The 19,672-nt window shown below is 42.0% G+C and overlaps 1 protein-coding gene across 1 annotated transcript in view; it reads left to right on the top strand.

The window, feature by feature from the left end:
* Plxnc1 (plexin C1) overlaps positions 1-19,672 on the top strand; it is a 157,806-nt gene that overhangs the window by 55,454 nt on the left and 82,680 nt on the right. Inside the window, exon 5 of the mRNA XM_021175323.2 lies at positions 9,499-9,613. Within this exon, the coding sequence (XP_021030982.2) occupies positions 9,499-9,613 (115 nt within the window). The remainder of the gene's footprint in view (positions 1-9,498; positions 9,614-19,672) is intronic.

Here is a 19,672-nt window from a genome sequence, read left to right as displayed (position 1 = left end):
ACAGTAGCAAAATTAAAGTTAGGAATTAGCAACAAAAATAAGGTTAAGGTTGGGGTTGTCTCAACATGAGGAGTTGCATTAAGGGGTTGCAGGATCAAAAAGGTTGAGAGCCATTACAACGGAAAGAGAACTAATGGGAAATCACTCAGATAAGTACCCAGCACAAGTGCTGTTGCTGCCATGTTTGGGTTGTGGAGGTTTTTCAGGTATATGATGTGCTAGACAGATTTCTACTGACTTGGGAAGCAAACTCACCACATGGGAGTAGTTTCTGAGTGTCAGAGAGTGAGCTTAGCAGTGTCCGGAAGCTCCATTGGCCACTTGAGGCTGAGTAGCTTGGAACATGTTTTCTGGGTTGCAGATGGGTAGGGGGATCCATTTTCTTATATATTCAAGTGGCTGTATTAAAGTCTATTATTATTTTAAACAAATTGAGTCTATAACACATTTCTAGTAAGCCGAGAAGAGGCTTCTTAAATAGTTGCATGCACTAATTGTTACCACATAAAGAGTTTTCACCTAAGGAAAGCTTGTTTTTTTTTTTTTTAATTTAAATTAACTTTTGTTTTTCCTTCAGGAAATTTTTTTTTCTTTGCAGTTGGACAGTTTTATGTTCTAATTTTCAAGTAGATTTGTATCTACTTATTGACTTTATCACGTAGGCATGAGATCTAACTAGGAATAGGAACAAAATAAAATAAAACAGTGACTTAGTCAGAGTTTTCTAGAGGAACCAACACACACACAGATGTATGTATGTATGTATTTATGTATGTATGTATGTATGTATGAAATCAGCTTCATTGAAATAGTACAACTGCTATCTCATACCTGAGAACCTGGTAATTGCTTGGTCCTTGAGGCTGTGTCCCTCAGCAGTTAGAGTAATCCCAGAATGACAATCTCACCGTGGGGAAGCTGAGAACCCAGTAGTTACCAAGTCTACAAGTCTGGGTACGCCAACAATCTTTATCTCCTGCCAAAAACTTGGAGTGTTTCTGGAGAGCCGCTAGTCCCCAGTCAACAAGAGCAGCCTGGAAACACCGGCTCTGACTCTAATGTCAATGAAGGAACCAGCAGCGGCAGAGGCAGGTGAATTAATTAAAGCGGCAAGATGGAGGACCAAGTGAGCAAAATATCCATTTTAATTTGGGCTGCTACCAGGAGGTGCCATCCTCTTTCGGAGTGGCTCTTCTCAGATCAAGCAGGGCAGTCAGGGCTGTCCTCCGGTGAGGCTTTTTACTCAGGTGATTCTAAATTGTGACAAGTTGCCATTAGGGCCAACCAGCACAGGTAGGGATTGAGATCTTTTGGCTTTCAGATTGATTCTATTGTGATTTAAATATGTCCCTCAACAGAGGAATGGATACAGAAATTATGGTACATTTACACAATGGAGTACTACTCAGCTATTAAAAAGAATGAATTTATGAAATTCCTAGCCAAATGGATGGACCTGGAGGGCATCATCTTGAGTGAAATAACACAATCACAAAAGAACTCACACAATATGTATTCACTGATAAGTGGATATTAGCCCAAAACTTAGGATACCCAAGATATAAGATACAATTTGATAAACGCATGAAACTCAAGAAGAATGAAGACCAAAGTGTGGACACTGTGCACCTTCTTAGAATTGGGAACAAAACACCCAGGGAAGGAGTTACAGAGACAAAGTTCGTAGCTGTGATGAAAGGATGGACCATTTAGAGACTGCCGTATCCAGGGATCCATCCCATAATCAGCTTCTAAACGCTGACACCATTGCATACACTAGCAAGATTTTGCTGAAAGGACCCAAATATAGCTGTCTCTTGTGAGACGATGCCGGGGCCTAGCAAACACAGGAGTGGATGTTCACAGTCAGCTATTGGATGTATCACAGGGCTCCCAATGGAGAAGCTAGAGAAAGTACCCAAGGAGCTAAAGGGATCTGCAACCCTATTGTTGGAACAACATGATGAACTAACCAGTACCCCGGAGCTTTTGTCTCTAGCTGCATATGTATCGAAAGATGGCCTAGTTGGCCATCAATGGAAAGAGAGGCCCATTGGACTTGCAAACTTTATATGCCCCAATATAGGGGAATGCCAGGGCCAAAAGAATGGGAATGGGTGGGTAGGGAAGTGGGGGGCGCTATGGGGGACTTTTGGGATAGCATTGGAAATGTAATTGAGGAAAATATGTAATAAAAATATTAAAAATCAAAAAAAAAAAAAAAAAGAAATGAGAAACGGTAAAAAAAAAAAAAAAAAAAATGTTCCCTGCAAAAACCTATGTTCTCCTGGAGTTTGTTGGAGGTGGGGCCTGTTGGAGGTGGGGCCTGTTGGGAGGTGGGGCCTGTTGGAGGTGGGGCCTGTTGGGAGGTGGGGCCTGTTGGAGGTGGGGCCTGTTGGAGGTGGGGCCTGTTGGAGGTGGGGCCTGTTGGAGGTGGGGCCTGTTGGGAGGTGTTTATGAATGAGGGCTCTGCCATCTCCAGACAGGCTTGAGACTGTGAGTTCTGTCTCTCAGTCTCGCCTTTTTCTTACCCTTCCATTATAGGGTAATGCATCAAAAAAATGCCCTTGCCAGGTCTGGGTCCTTCAGCCACTGACTTGTAAAATTATAAGAAAAAAAAATATTCTTCACAAATTACTCAGTTTCTGGTATCCTGTTATAATTATACAAAATGGACTTAGCCTCATAATTGGTACTCAGTAGTAAGGCTGAGATATAATCAATACCTGACAGCGTGGGCCTGACTGGGAACTGGTCATGGGTAGAAGCTTTAAGAGCTTGGGACATTGGGAGGGGGAAAAAACCCATTGCAGTGTGCTGATTCCTTTAAAAAATATTTATTTTTATTTTACAAATATGTTAGAACTTGCATGTATGTAAGTATGTGTACCATGTGCATGTCTGGTGCCCACAGAGGCCAGAAGACAGAGTTGGATGCCTAGAAACTGGAGTTATAGGCAAATGTGAGCTACCCAGGGTGTGTGCTTGAATTGAACCCCGGTCCTCTGCAAGTCCAGGAACTGCCCTTAGCTGCTCAGCTATCCCTCCAGCCAGGGTCATTCTAATGTAGGTGTACAGATCAGCAATGTGGAAAAAGCCTGGGACTTCCTAGAGATTACAGACCCGGTCGTGATCAGAATATTTGTAGAAATATGGAAGGTGAAGGCCTCTGACAGGGTCTCCAGTGGAAGTGAAGCGCAAAGATTCAGAACTGGAAATAGAGGTCATCTATGTCAGTTCCTCTTGTGTCGCTGTGCTAAAACGCTAGACCAAAAGCAACTTGAGAAAGAATATTTTAGCTTACAGTAGAGAGAAAGAGGTAGTCATGGCTGGGAATGCATGACCTGGTAGCAAGGGTGGGAAGGTGGCTGGTCACATTTCATCTGCACACGAGAAGGGGGAGGGGCTATAAACCTCAAATCATCTCCCTCATTACCTACTTCCTCCAACAAGGCTCCGCCTCCTAAAGAACCTCCCCAAACAGTGCCACCAACTGAGGGCCAAGTAATCAAATACATGGGCCTATGTGGGACATTTCTCATTCAAACCACCACACAAAGACAGTGTGGTGATTTGAATATGCTTGGCCCATAGGTAATGGTACTGTTAGGAGCTGTGGCCTTATTGGAGGAAGTGTGTCACTGCGGGTGTGGGCTTTGAAGCTCCATTGTGGTAAAGAGCTTCTTCCTAGCTGCCTGAGGATGCCGGTCTTCCTGGTTGTCTTCAGATCAAGATGCAGAACTCTCAGGTCCTTCTCGAGCACCATGTCTGCCTGCATGCTACCATGCTTCCTGCTGTGATGATCATGGACTGAACCTCTGAAACTATAAGCCAGCCCCAACTAAATGTTTTCCTTTATAAGAGTTGTCATGGTCATGGTGTCTCTTCTCATCAATAAACCCCAAACTAAGACACCTCGTTAACAGTTACAAAGGGGTTAGTAGAACTGTGCCCATGATCTAGGACTCTGTGAAATACAGATTCGGGGTTTCTGGTAGAAGAATTTCTAAGCTAAATATTGAAGAAGCTGTGTGATTACCTTTTACTGAAGACAGTAAGATGTGAAAGAATAAAATAATTTAAATACAGAGTTTGTAGTTAAAAGGGAAGCAGGGAGAAATTTTTGGGAAATTCTCACCTGGCCATATAAAGAATGTAGAGGCATTTTTAGAAGATGGAATTTGGAGCGTGACCACGGGACCACTTACTGGAGATTACTATATATAAAAGGCAACCAGGTTCTAGTCATCAAGAGTAACAGGAGAATGACCTCAAAGACACTCTTCAAAGTAGGTTGGACCCTTAGGGTAAAGCTGCCAGAGAGGTTCCTTAAAGTCCCCAGCATTCATTTGCTAGGCCACTTTGGGACTTTGCTGCTTGTGTTCTGGTTCAGTGTTCCTTGGCCATCCAAGCTATGGCTCAGGCAGGCATAGATACAGCTTGGACTGACATTCTGGAGGGTCAATGTGGTAGACCATGGTAGGGTAGCATCTACTTGGTACTAGTTTTATACCTATGCATAGTTCATGGGCTAGGAGCCTATGATAGCCTCCATCTAAAATCAAAAGGCTATCACGGGCAGCCTGGGAGTCCATACAGAACTTCCTACAGGGATAAAAGGAGCGTATGTTGAGAGTCTTTACTACAGCAATGTCTAGACGCTTATGGGAGTGGTGTATCTTCTGAGACCTCAGAATTATACTAACACTAAACCCTTCAGCTGCAGGTACAAGACCTAACTTATGACAGCTACCAAATGGACTAAGCCCATCCTAACATTAGTAGAACTGACTGAGTGCCTGTGCCAGGATGTGGTGCATGGACTTAAAGGAGATTATTTTGGAGCCTGAAGAGTTAAGGTTCTCCTCCTTGCCGGGCTGTAGACTTCCATGGAATCAGTTTCTGCACACTTAGTTTTTCTTATGGAATGAGAATGTCTGTCTGTCTCATCTTTGCATTTTGGGAGCACATACCATATTTACATTCAAAATCTCAGGGCCGGAGATGAATTTGTCTCTGGATGTATCATACATCATACATACCCATAGCCACTTTAGGTGAGAGCCCAGATTTTGAGTTAGTATGGAGCCAGCTAAGTCTTTGGGGCCTGTTGAGATAGAATGAATTTTCTGGCCTGGTTTTCACGTGAGAGGGACATGAAGTTTTAGGGTCAGATATGGCATGCTGTGGCTTGAGTATGTCCTTCTCAAAAGCGTGTTGGAAACCTACACCCTGGTCGGTCAGTTTTGAGGAGTGAGGTGGAGATTAATGGGAGATCAAGAGCACCCCACCCCCACCATGAAAGGGAGAAACTAGCAACAGTGAATTCTGTGTCTTTTCTGACATCCTCTTCTCCCAGGGAATGACACAGCCAGAGACATTTCACCAGAGTCAAGCGCCCAGTCATAACTATCCCAGTTTCTTAAGAAATAAATCTTTATTTTTTATAAATATACGAGTCTGGGTCTTCTGCCAAAGCTGCACAGATCCTTGGAAGAGGGGGAGGACATGCCCCAGCATAAGCAACGAACACATACACAAACATACAACGAACACATACACAAACATACAACGAACACACACACAAACATACAAAAAACACACACACAAACATACAAAGAACACATACACAAACATACAAAGAAAACACACACAAACATACAAAGAACACACACACAAACATACAAAGAACACCTACACAAACATACAAAGAACACCTACACAAACATACAAAGAACACATACACAAACATAGAAAGAACACACACAAACATACAACGAACACATATACAAACATACAACGAACACATACACACCCCTGACATTTTCTCCAGAACACACTCGGGCTAAGATGACTCCAGTTTCCCTCCTATTCAAAATGGCCTGGCAAAATGGAATGGAAACCAGTTAAGAGATCTAGGGATGTGGCTGACTAGAGAGCTTGCTTGTAATCCTAGCCCTTGGGAGATGGAGGCAGAAGGATGAGACGCTTGAAGCCATCTTTGCCCTCCTGCATTGTGATTTTGAGGCCACCTTGGTCTACATGAGACCCTGTGGAGGATGGAGGCAGAAACTGGAGAAGGAGAACCTGCCCATCGAGTGGTCAAGTGGCTCATCAATCGCCAAGTGGAATGATATTTTCATGTCATTCCAGGAATGGCTTGAGAATTTATCCATTTGGCCATTTCCTTGACGGGTCCACAAGAATAAAAATGATCTTTTTCAACAGAAATCATCTCAAACCCCCTGGTTTTGTTTACTAAGATGTGGAAGCGCTGAGCTCTGCTCCCCCTCCTTGAGAAATGCGAATGTGTGGGTAATGTGCTGTCGAGATTTTACAATCTGCAATATTTGAGAAGTAATAAGATACTGTTGTTGGTTGACCATCTGGTTATACATACTTGGTGTTGTGGTTTGCTTTTTTATTCTTTCATTTTTATTTTTTTAAACTGGTGAAGGGCAAAGAATGAGAGTTAGAAAAAAATTCAGATTTGGCTTTCTTATACAAACAAAGAATTCATGTTTAGATGTGCAACCCGGTTAGTTGTTGTTTCTGGGGGGAGAGTAAATGAACAGTCCAGTATATATGTTCTTTCATTTTCCTTTTCAAAAATAAATAAATAAGTAAACTAACCTTACCTCCTAATTTGGTCTTCAGCTCCAAACTTTTGGTTTATGTGAAAATCAGTCTCGTTGCCAGAAAGAGGAGTCAAACATAAATCAAAGCTCTAGAAAGAAAATTCACCAGCAGAACAGTCCTATAGAGATTTCATATTTCATCCATTCATTCAAAAATATTTATCGAAACCCTAGTATTTGCATCTCGTGCTGGCAGACGCTGAGGGATTTGCTAAAGAAACATCAAGATGTTCTCCCTCCCTTCCAGGGGCTTAGTGCTTTCTCGGGGAGAAATGGCATGGCCATGTGAAACAGTTAAGTTGTAATTCAAGACAGCATATGATTAAATACCAAAATGTGTGGTTCCGACAAGAAATGCTATAGTTCAGAGAAGGGAGTGATAACTTCGTAGCATGACTGGTTTTTCTGCCTACAAATTGGCAAATTGTAGCACTATTTGTATGAAATATTTTACACTTGCTTTTTTGGCAGCCTTAGGCCTTGACTCCCAGTCAGCATTAAGAGCCTACAAAAATATTTGTACTCCAGTCACTGTAGAATTGGCTTAATTTTTCTCCCCTTCTTTCTCCTAGACAGAGGAAGTGCCTTGGTACAAGCCAGAGGGCCCAGGAGAGACAGGGAGTTTTGACAGTCATGAACTTTTTCAGATACAAATAAGGCACCAGCCTTGTCATTCTCTGTACTCCAGAGCTGCCACACTGGCAAACTCCCTCTGACATTGAGAGAGGTCTAATTTGAACTTAATGTCTGTGACGAACGAGTGAGCCATCATGGGTCAGATAGATTTATGGCCTTGGAGAATCACTAATGAAAATCCCTTTGGTTATGAAGTTGGAGAAGAGCTAACCCAGATGTAGGAAGGGTTGGGACACATATGTGCTCCTGGGGAGCCCAGTTCCCTGGTGGGTGACAAGCTAAGGGGACTTGGGAATGGCGGCTAGAAAAACTTAACCAACTTCCTATTTCTAAATTTGTCATATCCAAATGAGCACAAAACTCAAAGAAAAGCCATGAGACCTAAACTGTTAAGAATAAGAGAGAGAGGATAGGTGGGGCTTCCAGGGGAGGGAGGGGGACACCAACCCCACCCATAAAACCTTCAACCCTGATTTCAAGATGTCTGGGGATAAAGATGGAGCAGAGACTTGGGGAAGGGCCAACCAGTGGCTGGCCCAACTTGACTCATCCCATGGGCAAAAACCAATTCCTAACACGAGAAATGATATTCTGCTAAGCTTGCAGACAGAAGCCTAGCATAACTGGCCTCTGAGAGGCTTCACCCAACACTTGATGGAAACAGATAAACAGACCCATAGCCAAACTTTAGGCAAAGACTGGGGAGTCTTGAGGAAGAGTAAGAGAGAGGTTGGGTTGAGGGAGCTGGAGGGGTCAAGCACACCACAAGAATACCTACAGAGTAAATTAACCTGGGCCCACGGGAGCTCCCCGGGACTAAGCCACCAACCAAAGAGCATGCAGGGGCTACACCTACGGCCCCTATACATATGTAGCAGATGTACAGCTTGGTCTTCATGTGGGTCTCCCGTAACACTCGGAACAAGGACTGACTGTCTCTGACCCTGTTCCCTGCCTTTGGCTCCCTTTCACCTTTCAGGGCCGTCTTGCATGGCCTCAGTGGGAGAGGATGCACCTAGTCCTACTGCAACTTGATGTGCCAGGTTGGGCTGATACCCATGGAGGCTGAAGGGAAGGGGGAGGGGTGGGAGGGTGGGACTGGGAGGAGAGGAGGGCTGTGATCAGGATGTAAAGTGAAATAAATAATGAAAAAAAAAGAGGAAGGAGAAATAAAATCTTTTGAAGTCAATGTATCGTTTGGGCCCATTCATAACTGTGCTGGCCCTCAGTGATTGCTGTCACCATTTATGTGTTGGAATCTCATGAATTAGGAGTTCTTAGTTTTATTTTAAAACTCCAGTTGTTTGCTCAGGCTCACCTTCATTTTAATCTTTGCCTGGAAGGGGTGCGGTTTCTCAAGCTACTCCATGCTTCTCATTGGACTGTCTGCATGGTGCTGTGTCACTTGACGATAGTGTGGTACTTGGTGCTCACTCCCCTCATTGGGTTGATGGCCCATCTGGGAAGTTAAAGTGACCCGGAGTGACCAGCACATCAAGGAAGCCAGTGATTGCAGTGTGAGAGCATCTATTCATCAAAGGACCTGGCTCTGGCCACAGTTTAAGATTTATTTGGGGCATCTCCTGAGCTGGCTGACCTGGGAGAGTGGCCTTGCAAAATGTTTTGCTCATATCTTTTGATATAATTTGGTATCTGTCTAAATAAATGTTCTGGAGCAGATGGTTACAGAATGTCTTATCATATTCTTGGGCAGACTCTGCCCTTGAAATATTTTCATTTAATCATCATGTTGCAAAGCTCAAAACAGTAGCTTTATTATTTCTTTTGAGCACAAAATGAAGCTCACTCAATAGGTTGGTATTCTGGGTAATGTATTGCAAGCCTAAAATGTACTCAAAATGTAAACCTTTTCTGGGCTGGTCTTAAGAGGAATTTCTCCACAGGCACTCTTTAGTTTAGAATTCATGGAAGAGTGTCCTTCCATTTGAAGTATTTGATGATGTCATCTTGGACGATAGCCTAGAAGCTGAAGTTCAACATGTTGTCAACATTTGTCCTCTGTCCCTAAACCTGATGAAACACACACACCCCTTTGGTGTTTCTTTGCTGCTTTTCATGATTTTAATATCCAATCCCTTTTCTCATTCAAAATCAATAGCCTACCATACAAAGTGTTTTGTACTACTGATCATGAGAAAGCTGTAATTAATGTATGTGTGTGACAATTTATCAGTTGGTGTCTTTTGTTTGTTTTGTTTTATAGGTGCACTTTTCAAGGGGATTGCACACATGCAGGGAGCTTTGAAAACTGGCTGGATATTTCATCTGGACCTAAAAAATGCCCGAAAATTCAGATAATTCGAAGCCTCCGAGAGAGAGTAAGAGGAAATACTTTTATTTGTCTTTATGATATTGTCTTTATGATATGGTACAGCTGCCTTCTGGGTATAAAGAAAATCTTTTCACAATGAAATAGGCTTCATGACAGGACTCCATTCATTCTGTTGGTGAATGGTAAGGGCCTGCCAGATGTTGTCTATCTGCAAAGTGCCAAGGATGCAGTAATAGCCAGGTCGTGCATGGTACAGCCCACCCCCATAGAGGCTGCCATCTTGCTAAGTAAAGATGACCTTTAGGGGTTGAAATCAAAGAGAAGATGCATTTTTTTTTATGCAGAAGACATCCAGCTTGATTTTAAAAATAGAGGAACAATAAGCTCAGACTTATAGTTGAGCAGATCCCTGCAATGTGGATCTCAGTGGGATTTTATTTTGATCAGCCAGTCTTAATACTGCTGTCTTCAGTCTTTGAACAACTGCCGGTACAGGAGTCAAGCAGGAGCATGCACCAAAGGGTGATTGGGTCCCTTGAAAAGCTCTTGACGTGGCGTGAAAGAGGGACACAGAGAGCGCATTGGAGCAGAGCCTTCCCTGATGCCCACACCCACCCTGCCTTGAGGAGAACAGAATTCCTTACATGAGGCTGTAAGGAGACATTTCCTCCCTAATCATGGCTCTTGTGTTATGAGTAATTGCACAGAGTCCTCGTCAGCAGCCAGTTGACCTGTCGGCTGCACTCACTGTGTTCTGTGTGAATGCCACATTAACAAGGAAATGGGCCACTTTCTCTTCTCGCTTTGCCATTTCAAATAGCAAGAACCACGCCACTTAAGATGATTTAACATTTAATAAAGGAAAGCCAGGGCATTTAATGAGTGATAAATAATAAAAGAACCAAGCTTTCAAGTCATGACCGATCAGAACTCATGGATTGAAAGTTACTTGCTATTGTTGCTTCCTGTCACTCTCTGAAGCAAGGGCGAGCTCCAAAACTCCAAACTCCTGCCAGCTCCGTGCCAGGGGGTCAGAATCAGGGTAAGTGAAGTTCAGCCATCCATACACAGGCGTAGTCAGTTCTTTTCTTACTGGTCTGAAGAAACAGCCGGCTTTGATGCTAAGTGCTAGGCAGAAAGCATTAAGATGTTTTGATATCCTCAGGACTCTGATACATGGTTAAGACTATGCAAGGAGTTTTTCTCATTGTCATTGAAAGAACTGTTAAGGATGATACTATACCTTAGAATAGTAAGAAAAAAATAGCTTGCTTAAGTGCTGCTTATACAGTTAGCTTACCTATCTAGGGGTGGTATAGCCAAATCACCATTTACATGTCATCTGGAACATTTCAAAAACCTGTTTCCACTCACTCAGGAGTAGTAGATCACCCGCTGTAATCCCAGTATTCAAGAGGCAAGGGCAGAATGTTCATTGTGAGTCTGAGGGACCAGCCTGGTCTCCATAATAAGTTTCAGGCCAGCTAGGACTCCATAGTGAGACCCCACATCAAACAACACAGAGCCAAAAATCTTGCCCACAACCACTCGTTCCTCCTCCCCAACCCCATGTCCCCACTGTGGCTTACCGGTAGGCCTGGCAGGCTTCCCATGCAGCCATTACATCCCTGTCCACAAATCAGAGATAAGTTCTTTTTTTTTTTTTTTTAATTCATATGCTACTATTTCACGTGTGCTTGTGCATGCCATAGCATGTCTATGGTCAGAGGATGGGTGGAGTGGGTTCTCTTCTTCCACCGTGTGGGCCCCGGGGCTCCAACTTAGGTTATCAGGCTTGTCCATAGGTATCTTTTACCTGCTGAGCCACCTCACCGGCTCAATGATTTGCTAATTTCCCTTCAGGTCTTCTTTAAAACTATCTCTGCACTTATCTTCCTCCCAACCAAGGGATTGAATCTTATGCATGCCAGAGGCAAGCACTCTCCCACTTAGCTGTACTCGTTGGCTCTAGATTGCTCCTTTTAAGACTACTGATGCGATTCGACCCCTCTTTCTCTCTTCAGCTCTCCCTACTCTCCCTCCTTTCTTCTCCCTTCCTGCTTTACTGCCATGTTACCAGACCTGGCTCCTCCTGATCACGCTGTTTCCAAGTATTTCTTACTCCATGGCCATCTGTGACGTACACGAAAGCCTCAGGTCACCGTTTCAATAATACCCGACCCTTACCTAAAGAGATGGCAGTCTGTGGTTGTCCCCAATACAATCTATTATGTAAGGTCAAAGAGTATTTGCTAGCTGTCCATCATATGCCTGCCAACATCCCAGCACCTTTGCAGGTATGGAATAAAAAATATATTACAGAACCTCGGCTCATAAGAAGCCTTATTTCATTACCCAAAAGCAGCCAGAGAATAGGATGTCTTCATCTTCACTGAGGGATTCATAATTAAAAGAATTAATTAGAGAAGCACCTGTTAGTCTGGGATGGATTTCTCTAAGGTTTTTGTTGAGCAGAAAGAAGAAGAAGAAGGCGGTGTAGTCTCCTATTGAACCGAAATTTCTTGTTGGTGCTCATCTGTCTCCGTGTGATTATGTGAGCATTGTCTTAGTCAGGGCTCTCTAAAGGAGGGAGGGAGGAAGGGAGATATGTTTGTGTAAATATATATATATATACGTACATATATATATATATATACGTATATATATATATATATATAATTTAAAAAGGGATTTACTAAAATGGTTTATAGACTGTAGTCTGAGAAGTCAAAAAATCGATGTCTCCCAACCACAAGGCCAAGGATCTAGTAGTTGCTCAGTACATGAGACTGCATATCTTTACAGTTCCAATCTGATACTGGAATCCCAGGTACATTCTAGAAAGCGTCTGTTACCCAGCCTAGGAAGAAAGCTCTGATAGCGGCAAAGAAATGCTTCAGTAACAGGATAGATGAACTTGCTAGCAAGAGTGAGACTGAACTGGCAAAAAGCAAAAGCTCCCTTCTTCAAGGTCTTTTTATGTGGGCTGCCACCAAATGTGGCCTAGGTTTACAGTGAATCTTCAGATCTCAAATCCAAGCAAGAAAATGCTCACAGCTGTGCCCAGCTGCTTGGGTTATAGTTGATTCCAGATGCAGACAGGTTGACAACCAAGATCAGCCATCACAAGCATGGAGATTAGTATGGAGGCATTGGTTACGAGCACAGCTTATGAGCGTGGCCTTCCCAGTTGAATGGCTAGCGTAATGGAGAAGGGAGGCCAGTAAAACCGGAACCCAAGTCACTGTGCAGACATGGTCCCATTGCATTACACATGCAGTTAATAAGAACACTTGTACTCAACACATACAGAGTGTTAGTGTTAAGTGAAAATCATTTACCAATAAGAATATGATGGATTAGGAACAGAAAACTTCTTTTTTTTTTTCCCACAAAACAACCTGGTTTCTAAAGGAGAGGTGGCAAAGAGACTCTTCCACAAATCAGAATGGAAAGAAATTCTACCAGCACTGATTGTGTCAACAGTATCTCTTGGCCAGTCATACAAGAAGCAAGTAATTGGGGACTGGAGAGAAGGTTCAGAGGTTAAGAGCACTGGCTGCTCTTCCAGAGGTTCTGAGTTCAAATCCTAGCATCCACATGGTGGCTCACAACCATCTGTAATGGGATCCAATGTCCTCTTCTGGTGTGTCTAAAGATAGCTACAGTGTGCTCATAGACATAAAAAAAAATTACAAAAAGCAAGTAATATAAATAATTGAAATGAAATACAGAAAAATGTCACTGTTTGCTAACCCTAAACTGATGCATATATTCTAAATATATTCATTTGAAAAACCATTGTAGGATTCCAAGATGTAAGTTGGTTGAGAGAGCACACACTCCCTAGCATCCCCAAAATTTAAAAATATCAAAAACTGCACTAAATAAATAAATAAATATAAATACAGATGTTCACTCAATTCTCAGCAATCATACAGTGTGTCAGGTAAACAACTATCAACTGGAAAAATAATTTGGAAAAATAATTCATTTATAAAAGCAATGGAAGTATTCAGGTACAAACTTCAGAAACAACGTGTATTTCCTGTATTTAAAAGTGACTTTTAAGCTGAAAAGTGGTGGCACATTCCTTTAATCCCAGCACTTGGGAAACAGAGGCAGGCAGATCTCTTGAGTTCAAGGCCAGCCTGGCCTACAGCCTGGTCTACAGAGTGAGTTCCAGGACAGCCAAAGCTTCACAGAGACCTTGTCTTGGAAAACAAAAACCAAGCAAACAAAAAGCCCAATTACTTTTACTAAAAGACACTTTTTGGAGACAGCTACCAAAAACAGAATGTTTTTTGGCTTTGCAACAGTTTGTCTCAGCCTTTTTTCCCCCTTCATAATAAGAAGGTAGCAAAACAGAGAGTGGTCTGTTGAGCCTATTTATAGTTTGTCATTGTATAACCTTCTCAATTAGAAACATAAGTATAAATAGATATGTAGAAGATATCTCTTTGGAAAGTAGGAAAAACATCTATGTATATCCATAAACATCCCATGTTTCTTAGGAGAAGTTACTTCCATGACTTACTTTTATAGATTTTGAAATGAGTAGGAATTACTTTATATTAATACTGTATTTATTTGGAATAATATGAGCTGATTTGAATATCTAGTGTATATATATATATATATACATATATATATACACATATACATGTATACATATATATATGCACGACCACTGTTATTTAATTATAAACAAATGCATTATTACACAAATACATTGTATGTTTGTATAGTATGTATATACTAGTCAATGGATGACAACATTAGTTCTTAATTTGTTCTGACTTTAAAATAGTAAGATGAATGATAGAATACAACTCAAAGATGAATATAAGAATTTTAAAGATCAGATGTTATAAAATAAGGAGAACTAGAATTTTATAAAAAGCAATAACTTACAAACTATGGAGACATTCACTTCATAATTCATGTTAAATTTAAAAGTACATAATTCAGGGTTGATGAAAGGGCTCTGCTGTTATGAACACTGCTGGCTCTTCCAAAGCTCAACTCCTATGTTGAGTGGTTCACAACCACCTGTAATTCCAGATCTGACGGTCGCTTCCTGCTTCCATGGGCAACTACACACACACACACACACACAAACACACACACATACACGGCATACACTCACACTCTCTCTTAAACACATACAAGAAAATAAAACAATAAAATATTTAAAAATATATAAAGTGAATCTAGGATAATTGAGTAACTTACATAAAGAGTCACAGAGAATGGAATCATATGTCACATAGTGTGAAGGTATGATAATTTTTCTTAGCTCTGAAGTATGTAATGACAAAAGAAAAATATTTATACAATCAGTGTACTTTAAAAACAGTTTTGGGCTAGAGTAGTCTAGGCAGTAGAGGGGTTGCCTAGCTTATGGCTTTAACCCCCAAACACTGGCAAAAGTAACTATACAAGAGGGAAAATGAATTAATAACGCATATACGTCTGCAAGGTATTTGCCATAGCTAAAATCTCTCAAGACAAGAAAACTAGGGAAAAAGAAAAAGAGAAAGATTAATACACGAAAAAGCAAGTGATCAAAGGCATACGTCCTCAAAGAGCAGGTTTGGGAAAGTAGCTATAAATATGGAAATAGGTTCAACCTTGCTAGTTATGGAATAAATACAAATTAAAGAGATAATAAGTTATGCCAACACCCAGTGTTGCTGATGCCAATTAGCACAACCCTTTTGGAAAGCAATTTGGCAGTATGTCTCAAAAGTAATAAATATATTCAGTTTGTTTAAATCGCTAATTCCAGGCATAGAATCCAAGGGAGCAACTTGAAAGAAGAAAGCCCTACACATAAGCCTCTATGGCGACGGCATTTATAGCATTAGAAACCGGTTTGGCAATAAAGAGAAAAGTTAAGTAAAATGAGGTCCTTGCATGTCCACATGATGGAATGTTCTGCAGCAGTGAGTTCCTTGGCCCCGTGTTTATTGCAGTCTAATTGATTTTCCAACCATCCCTGCATCCCATCTGACCCCAGAGTCCTACCCTTTCCTCTTTGTTCAGCTGTGCTCAACAAAGAGCCATGAATCTGGTAAGAGTTCTCATATTGGGTTGGGGAAGCTCTCTTAGTTACTTTTCTGTTGCTGCAATAAAACACCAGGACGAAGGCAGCTTAGAGAAAGGAGAGTTAGCCAGGGCTTGTGGTTCCAGAGGGACGTGAGCCAGACCATGGTGGTGGGGTGGAGGCAAGGGGGCAAATGGCAAGAGGGGATGGAAAGCAGGAAGCCACCTTGAACTGTAAGCATGATAGAGAGAGAGAGAAAAAAATAGTGCCAAGATTTTAATCTCAAAGACACACACACACACACACACTCAGTAATGAACTTCCTCCAACAAAGTTGTACCACTGAGTGCCACCAACTGGGGACCAAGTGTTCAAAAATCTGAGCGCCTTCAAATCACTATGGAAGCCAGAGCTTGAGCTTTTTACTGTATTCATCAGGATCTCAGAGTCTCCCTCCCCCTCCCTCCCCCTCTCTCGCCAATGCGCGTGTGTGTGTGCGCACGCGTGCGCGCGCGCACACACACACACACACACACACACACACACCTTTGCTTCCTGACTCTGAGCCCCTCCTACTGTACCTGAAACAGTATGCTGGCTTTTATTTCCTCCCTGGCTGCTCCTTCACCTTTCCCTTGATCCTGGTCTTGCCAAGGTCACTGTTGACCTCTACCCTAAAGTCCTTGTCCTACTGGGATGATTGGCAGTGTTCCTTTATAATTAATTAATTAATTAATTAATTAATCTTTGCTTACTTATATGTGTATATGCTTGTATGTGGCTATGCACACCTATATAGGGCAGCAGGTTTCCTCTTCTGTCTCTCTCCACTGACTCCTTTGAGAGGGGTCTTTCCCTAAACTTGGGGCTCACATTTTTTTTAGCTTAGTCTGGAAGGCAGCAAGCTCTAATGGTCCTTGTGGGTCCACTTGGCTTAGAGCTGAGGTTCTAGGCATTTGCAGAGATACCCAGCCTTTTGTGTGTCCTGGGGTCCAAACTCTGGTCCCTATGCTTGTGGAGTGAGCACTCTTGACCACTGAGCACCTCAAAGTCCTGACCAGGAGCATCCATGAAACCCCCTCTTCCATTGCCTGCGCATAACACACCCTGTCTTAGTTACTCTTCTATTGTTGTGACAGAAAAGCATGGCTGAGGCAGCTTGTAAATAAAGCCTTTAATTGGGCTTACAGTTACAGGGATTTAGGTTTACTCCGTGAGGATGGTAAAGGCTTGACAGTTCAGACAGTTCAGACAGCTTAGCGTTTGTATGTTGATCCACAAGTAGACAGAATGGGACACTCGGAATGCCAAAAGTCTTTGAATCCTCAAAGCCCACCCCCAGTGATATACCTCCTCTAGTAAGGCCATACCTTCTAATCCCTCCTAAAAAGTTTCATCAATTGGGGACCAAGTATTCAAATATATGAGCCTGTGGGTGCCATTCTCACTCAAACCAACACTTAACCTCTCCACTTCTCCTTATGTCACATCACATCTTGTTGACTCTAGGAAAAAAATATGTATCTATATATAATGTATCACATATATTATCATATATACAGTATATCATATATATAATAAATGATATAATGTACACATATATACATATATATGGGATATATATATACACATATACATACACACACATATGTGTATATATATATATGCTTATATATATTCCAGTTTGGACTCATTCTTTTTACTCTTTGTCCATACAATCTTATCCACTTATCCACTTCCATGGCTTTACATATCTTCCGTACATTCAGATTTCTTTTGTGTCTAGCCAGTATCCATCCTATGACCTTCAGGCCTATCTTGATATATCCTTTTGATGCCATACAAGTATCTTGAACTTGAGAGATACCTTACTCCCTTAGCAAGTCCCATATCAGCATATACTACTTCTGATGCTTTCATCCATCAGTCTTCTCACCAGAATCCTCACATTCACATCCCTCCCTCCAATCCTATCCATCCAACCTCCAGATGGTTCCCCTAATTGGTCTGATTCTTTCTATTTCACTCTGCCACTATAGACCGGGCTTCTGTCATCTCTTGATGATGTCTTAATGCCATGTGACCCTCCAGGTTGACTCTACTGGGATGTCTGTCTGTTCTTCTGTAAACTCTCAAAGGATAAGGACTGTAGGTGTTTAGCTAGCTGGTTACTTGGTGCCTTGAGCAGCATTTGACCATGTTAGGAGCTTGTTATTTATTTATAGAATAAATAAGCAGAATGGTTTCAGTTATGTAAAATTTATGTGTGAGAACTGGAAGGAAGTGGGGAATAATTAAACAGCTGACGAAAATGGGATTTAGAAAAACCACTGATGAAGGAATTCAGAGTAAGAGACACACATATAAGAAATATGTAGTTATGCACCAGCGTGTGTGATGGAGAGAGTATCATGGGATAAAGAAGACAATATGATCGAGAGTGCAGACCCCTGAGAAGATAAACTAGCAAGAACAGTTTGGAGTTCATTCCCATACTCCTGTGAACTTGTGGAGGTACATGCCTGTTAACCCAGCTCCTCAGAAGGCTGAGGCAGGAGGATCACAAATAGAAGCCAGCTGGGATGCTTATGCAGACCGGTTGTAAAGTGCTTGCCTAGCGTGTACCAGGCCTTGGGTCCAGTCCACAGTGTCACAGATAGGTAAAAAAATGTCTCATACAGATGCTTAGATTTCAGGCCAGGTGAACTCAGGCTGAAAGAACCTGCTTCCCACAGCATTATTCCATGGACTGAAAACACATTTTTTTTTTAATATTCTAAGATTGGGGTATAGATTCAGCAAGCTGTTAGGGGTCCAGGAGAGACAGCAGGGAAGGCATAGGTGGCCATATAGGAGATCTGAGCAGAGGTCAGGAGGATGAGAATGGAGGACCCCCCCCCCAGGTGTTCCAGGCCGCTGGTCTCCATCACAGGTGAAAGGGCTACCTGGTCCCCCACTCAGCTTCCCACTCTTAACCCATCTGCCGCCTGCAGTCAGTTGATCTGTTAGCATTTAACCCTTTACTTCCTTTCTCATCGAGAGAGCTGCCTTGATTCTTTAGATATTTCTTGTGGAGAAATCTGCTTTAGGAGTTTGGGACTTCAAGTCTTCCTTTTTGGTCCTCCTACATATGCACTGCATGCCTCTGCACATGCACAGACACTCAGAAAACCCGCTTCCTGTAAATCTCCTCGGGGATTTGACCACATGGTAAACCATAGCTAATTTTAAAAGCAGATTGAGCTATTATCTGGTAGCATTCATAGGAAGGGATAAAGAGGTGGCAAGGGTACCTTAACACCCAAAAGATCAAGGAACAGCCTCTTAAATAAACCATGGATTAGAGTCATGCAAATGAAAATACAATCCTGTGTTTGCATGGGAATGCTTAATAATGTAGAGACATATGGTTCACCAAAATGACAGAATACTTTTGCTGTTTCAGTAAGATACATCATCACCTCAACCTTTCTTGTATAATTGTGAATCTCAAAAAGATGAACCATGTCTAGGAATCCCTATGAAAATAAAGATAAATAAGGAGGCATTTGCCTTATTAGATATTTAAAGTAGTAAACACATAGTGACCATGGGATAGAAGTAGATTCCAAATATATTACATGTATTATATAATACATTGCAAACAGGACACCGTGGTGGTTTGAATGGGAATGGCCCTCATAGACTCCTGTGTTTGAACGCTTGGCCATAGGGAGTATGGCCTTGTTAGAGGAAGTGTGTCACTGTGGAGACAGGCTTTGAGGTAATATGTATGCTCAAGCTATGCCCAGTGGGGCAGACAGTCTCCTGCTGCTGCCTGTGCATCAAGAAGTAGAACTCTCAGCTCCTTCTCCAGCACCATGTCTGCCTGCATGCTGGCATGCTTCTTGCTATGACAGTAATGGACTAAACCTCTGAACCTGTAAGTCAGCTCCCAGTTAAATGTTTTTCTTTATAAGAATTACCATGGTCATGGTGTCTCTTTACAAAACCAAAAAAAAAAAAAAAAAACAAGCAAAAAAAAACCCCTAACTAAGACAGATATCTTGAGGGATG

Source organism: Mus caroli, unplaced genomic scaffold (assembly GCF_978045245.1).
Source record: "Mus caroli unplaced genomic scaffold, Mus_caroli_1 scaffold_9, whole genome shotgun sequence".
Lineage (NCBI taxonomy): Eukaryota > Metazoa > Chordata > Mammalia > Rodentia > Muridae > Mus > Mus caroli.
Note: the sequence above shows the minus strand (reverse complement) of the source record. Positions and strands in the feature narration are given on the sequence as shown.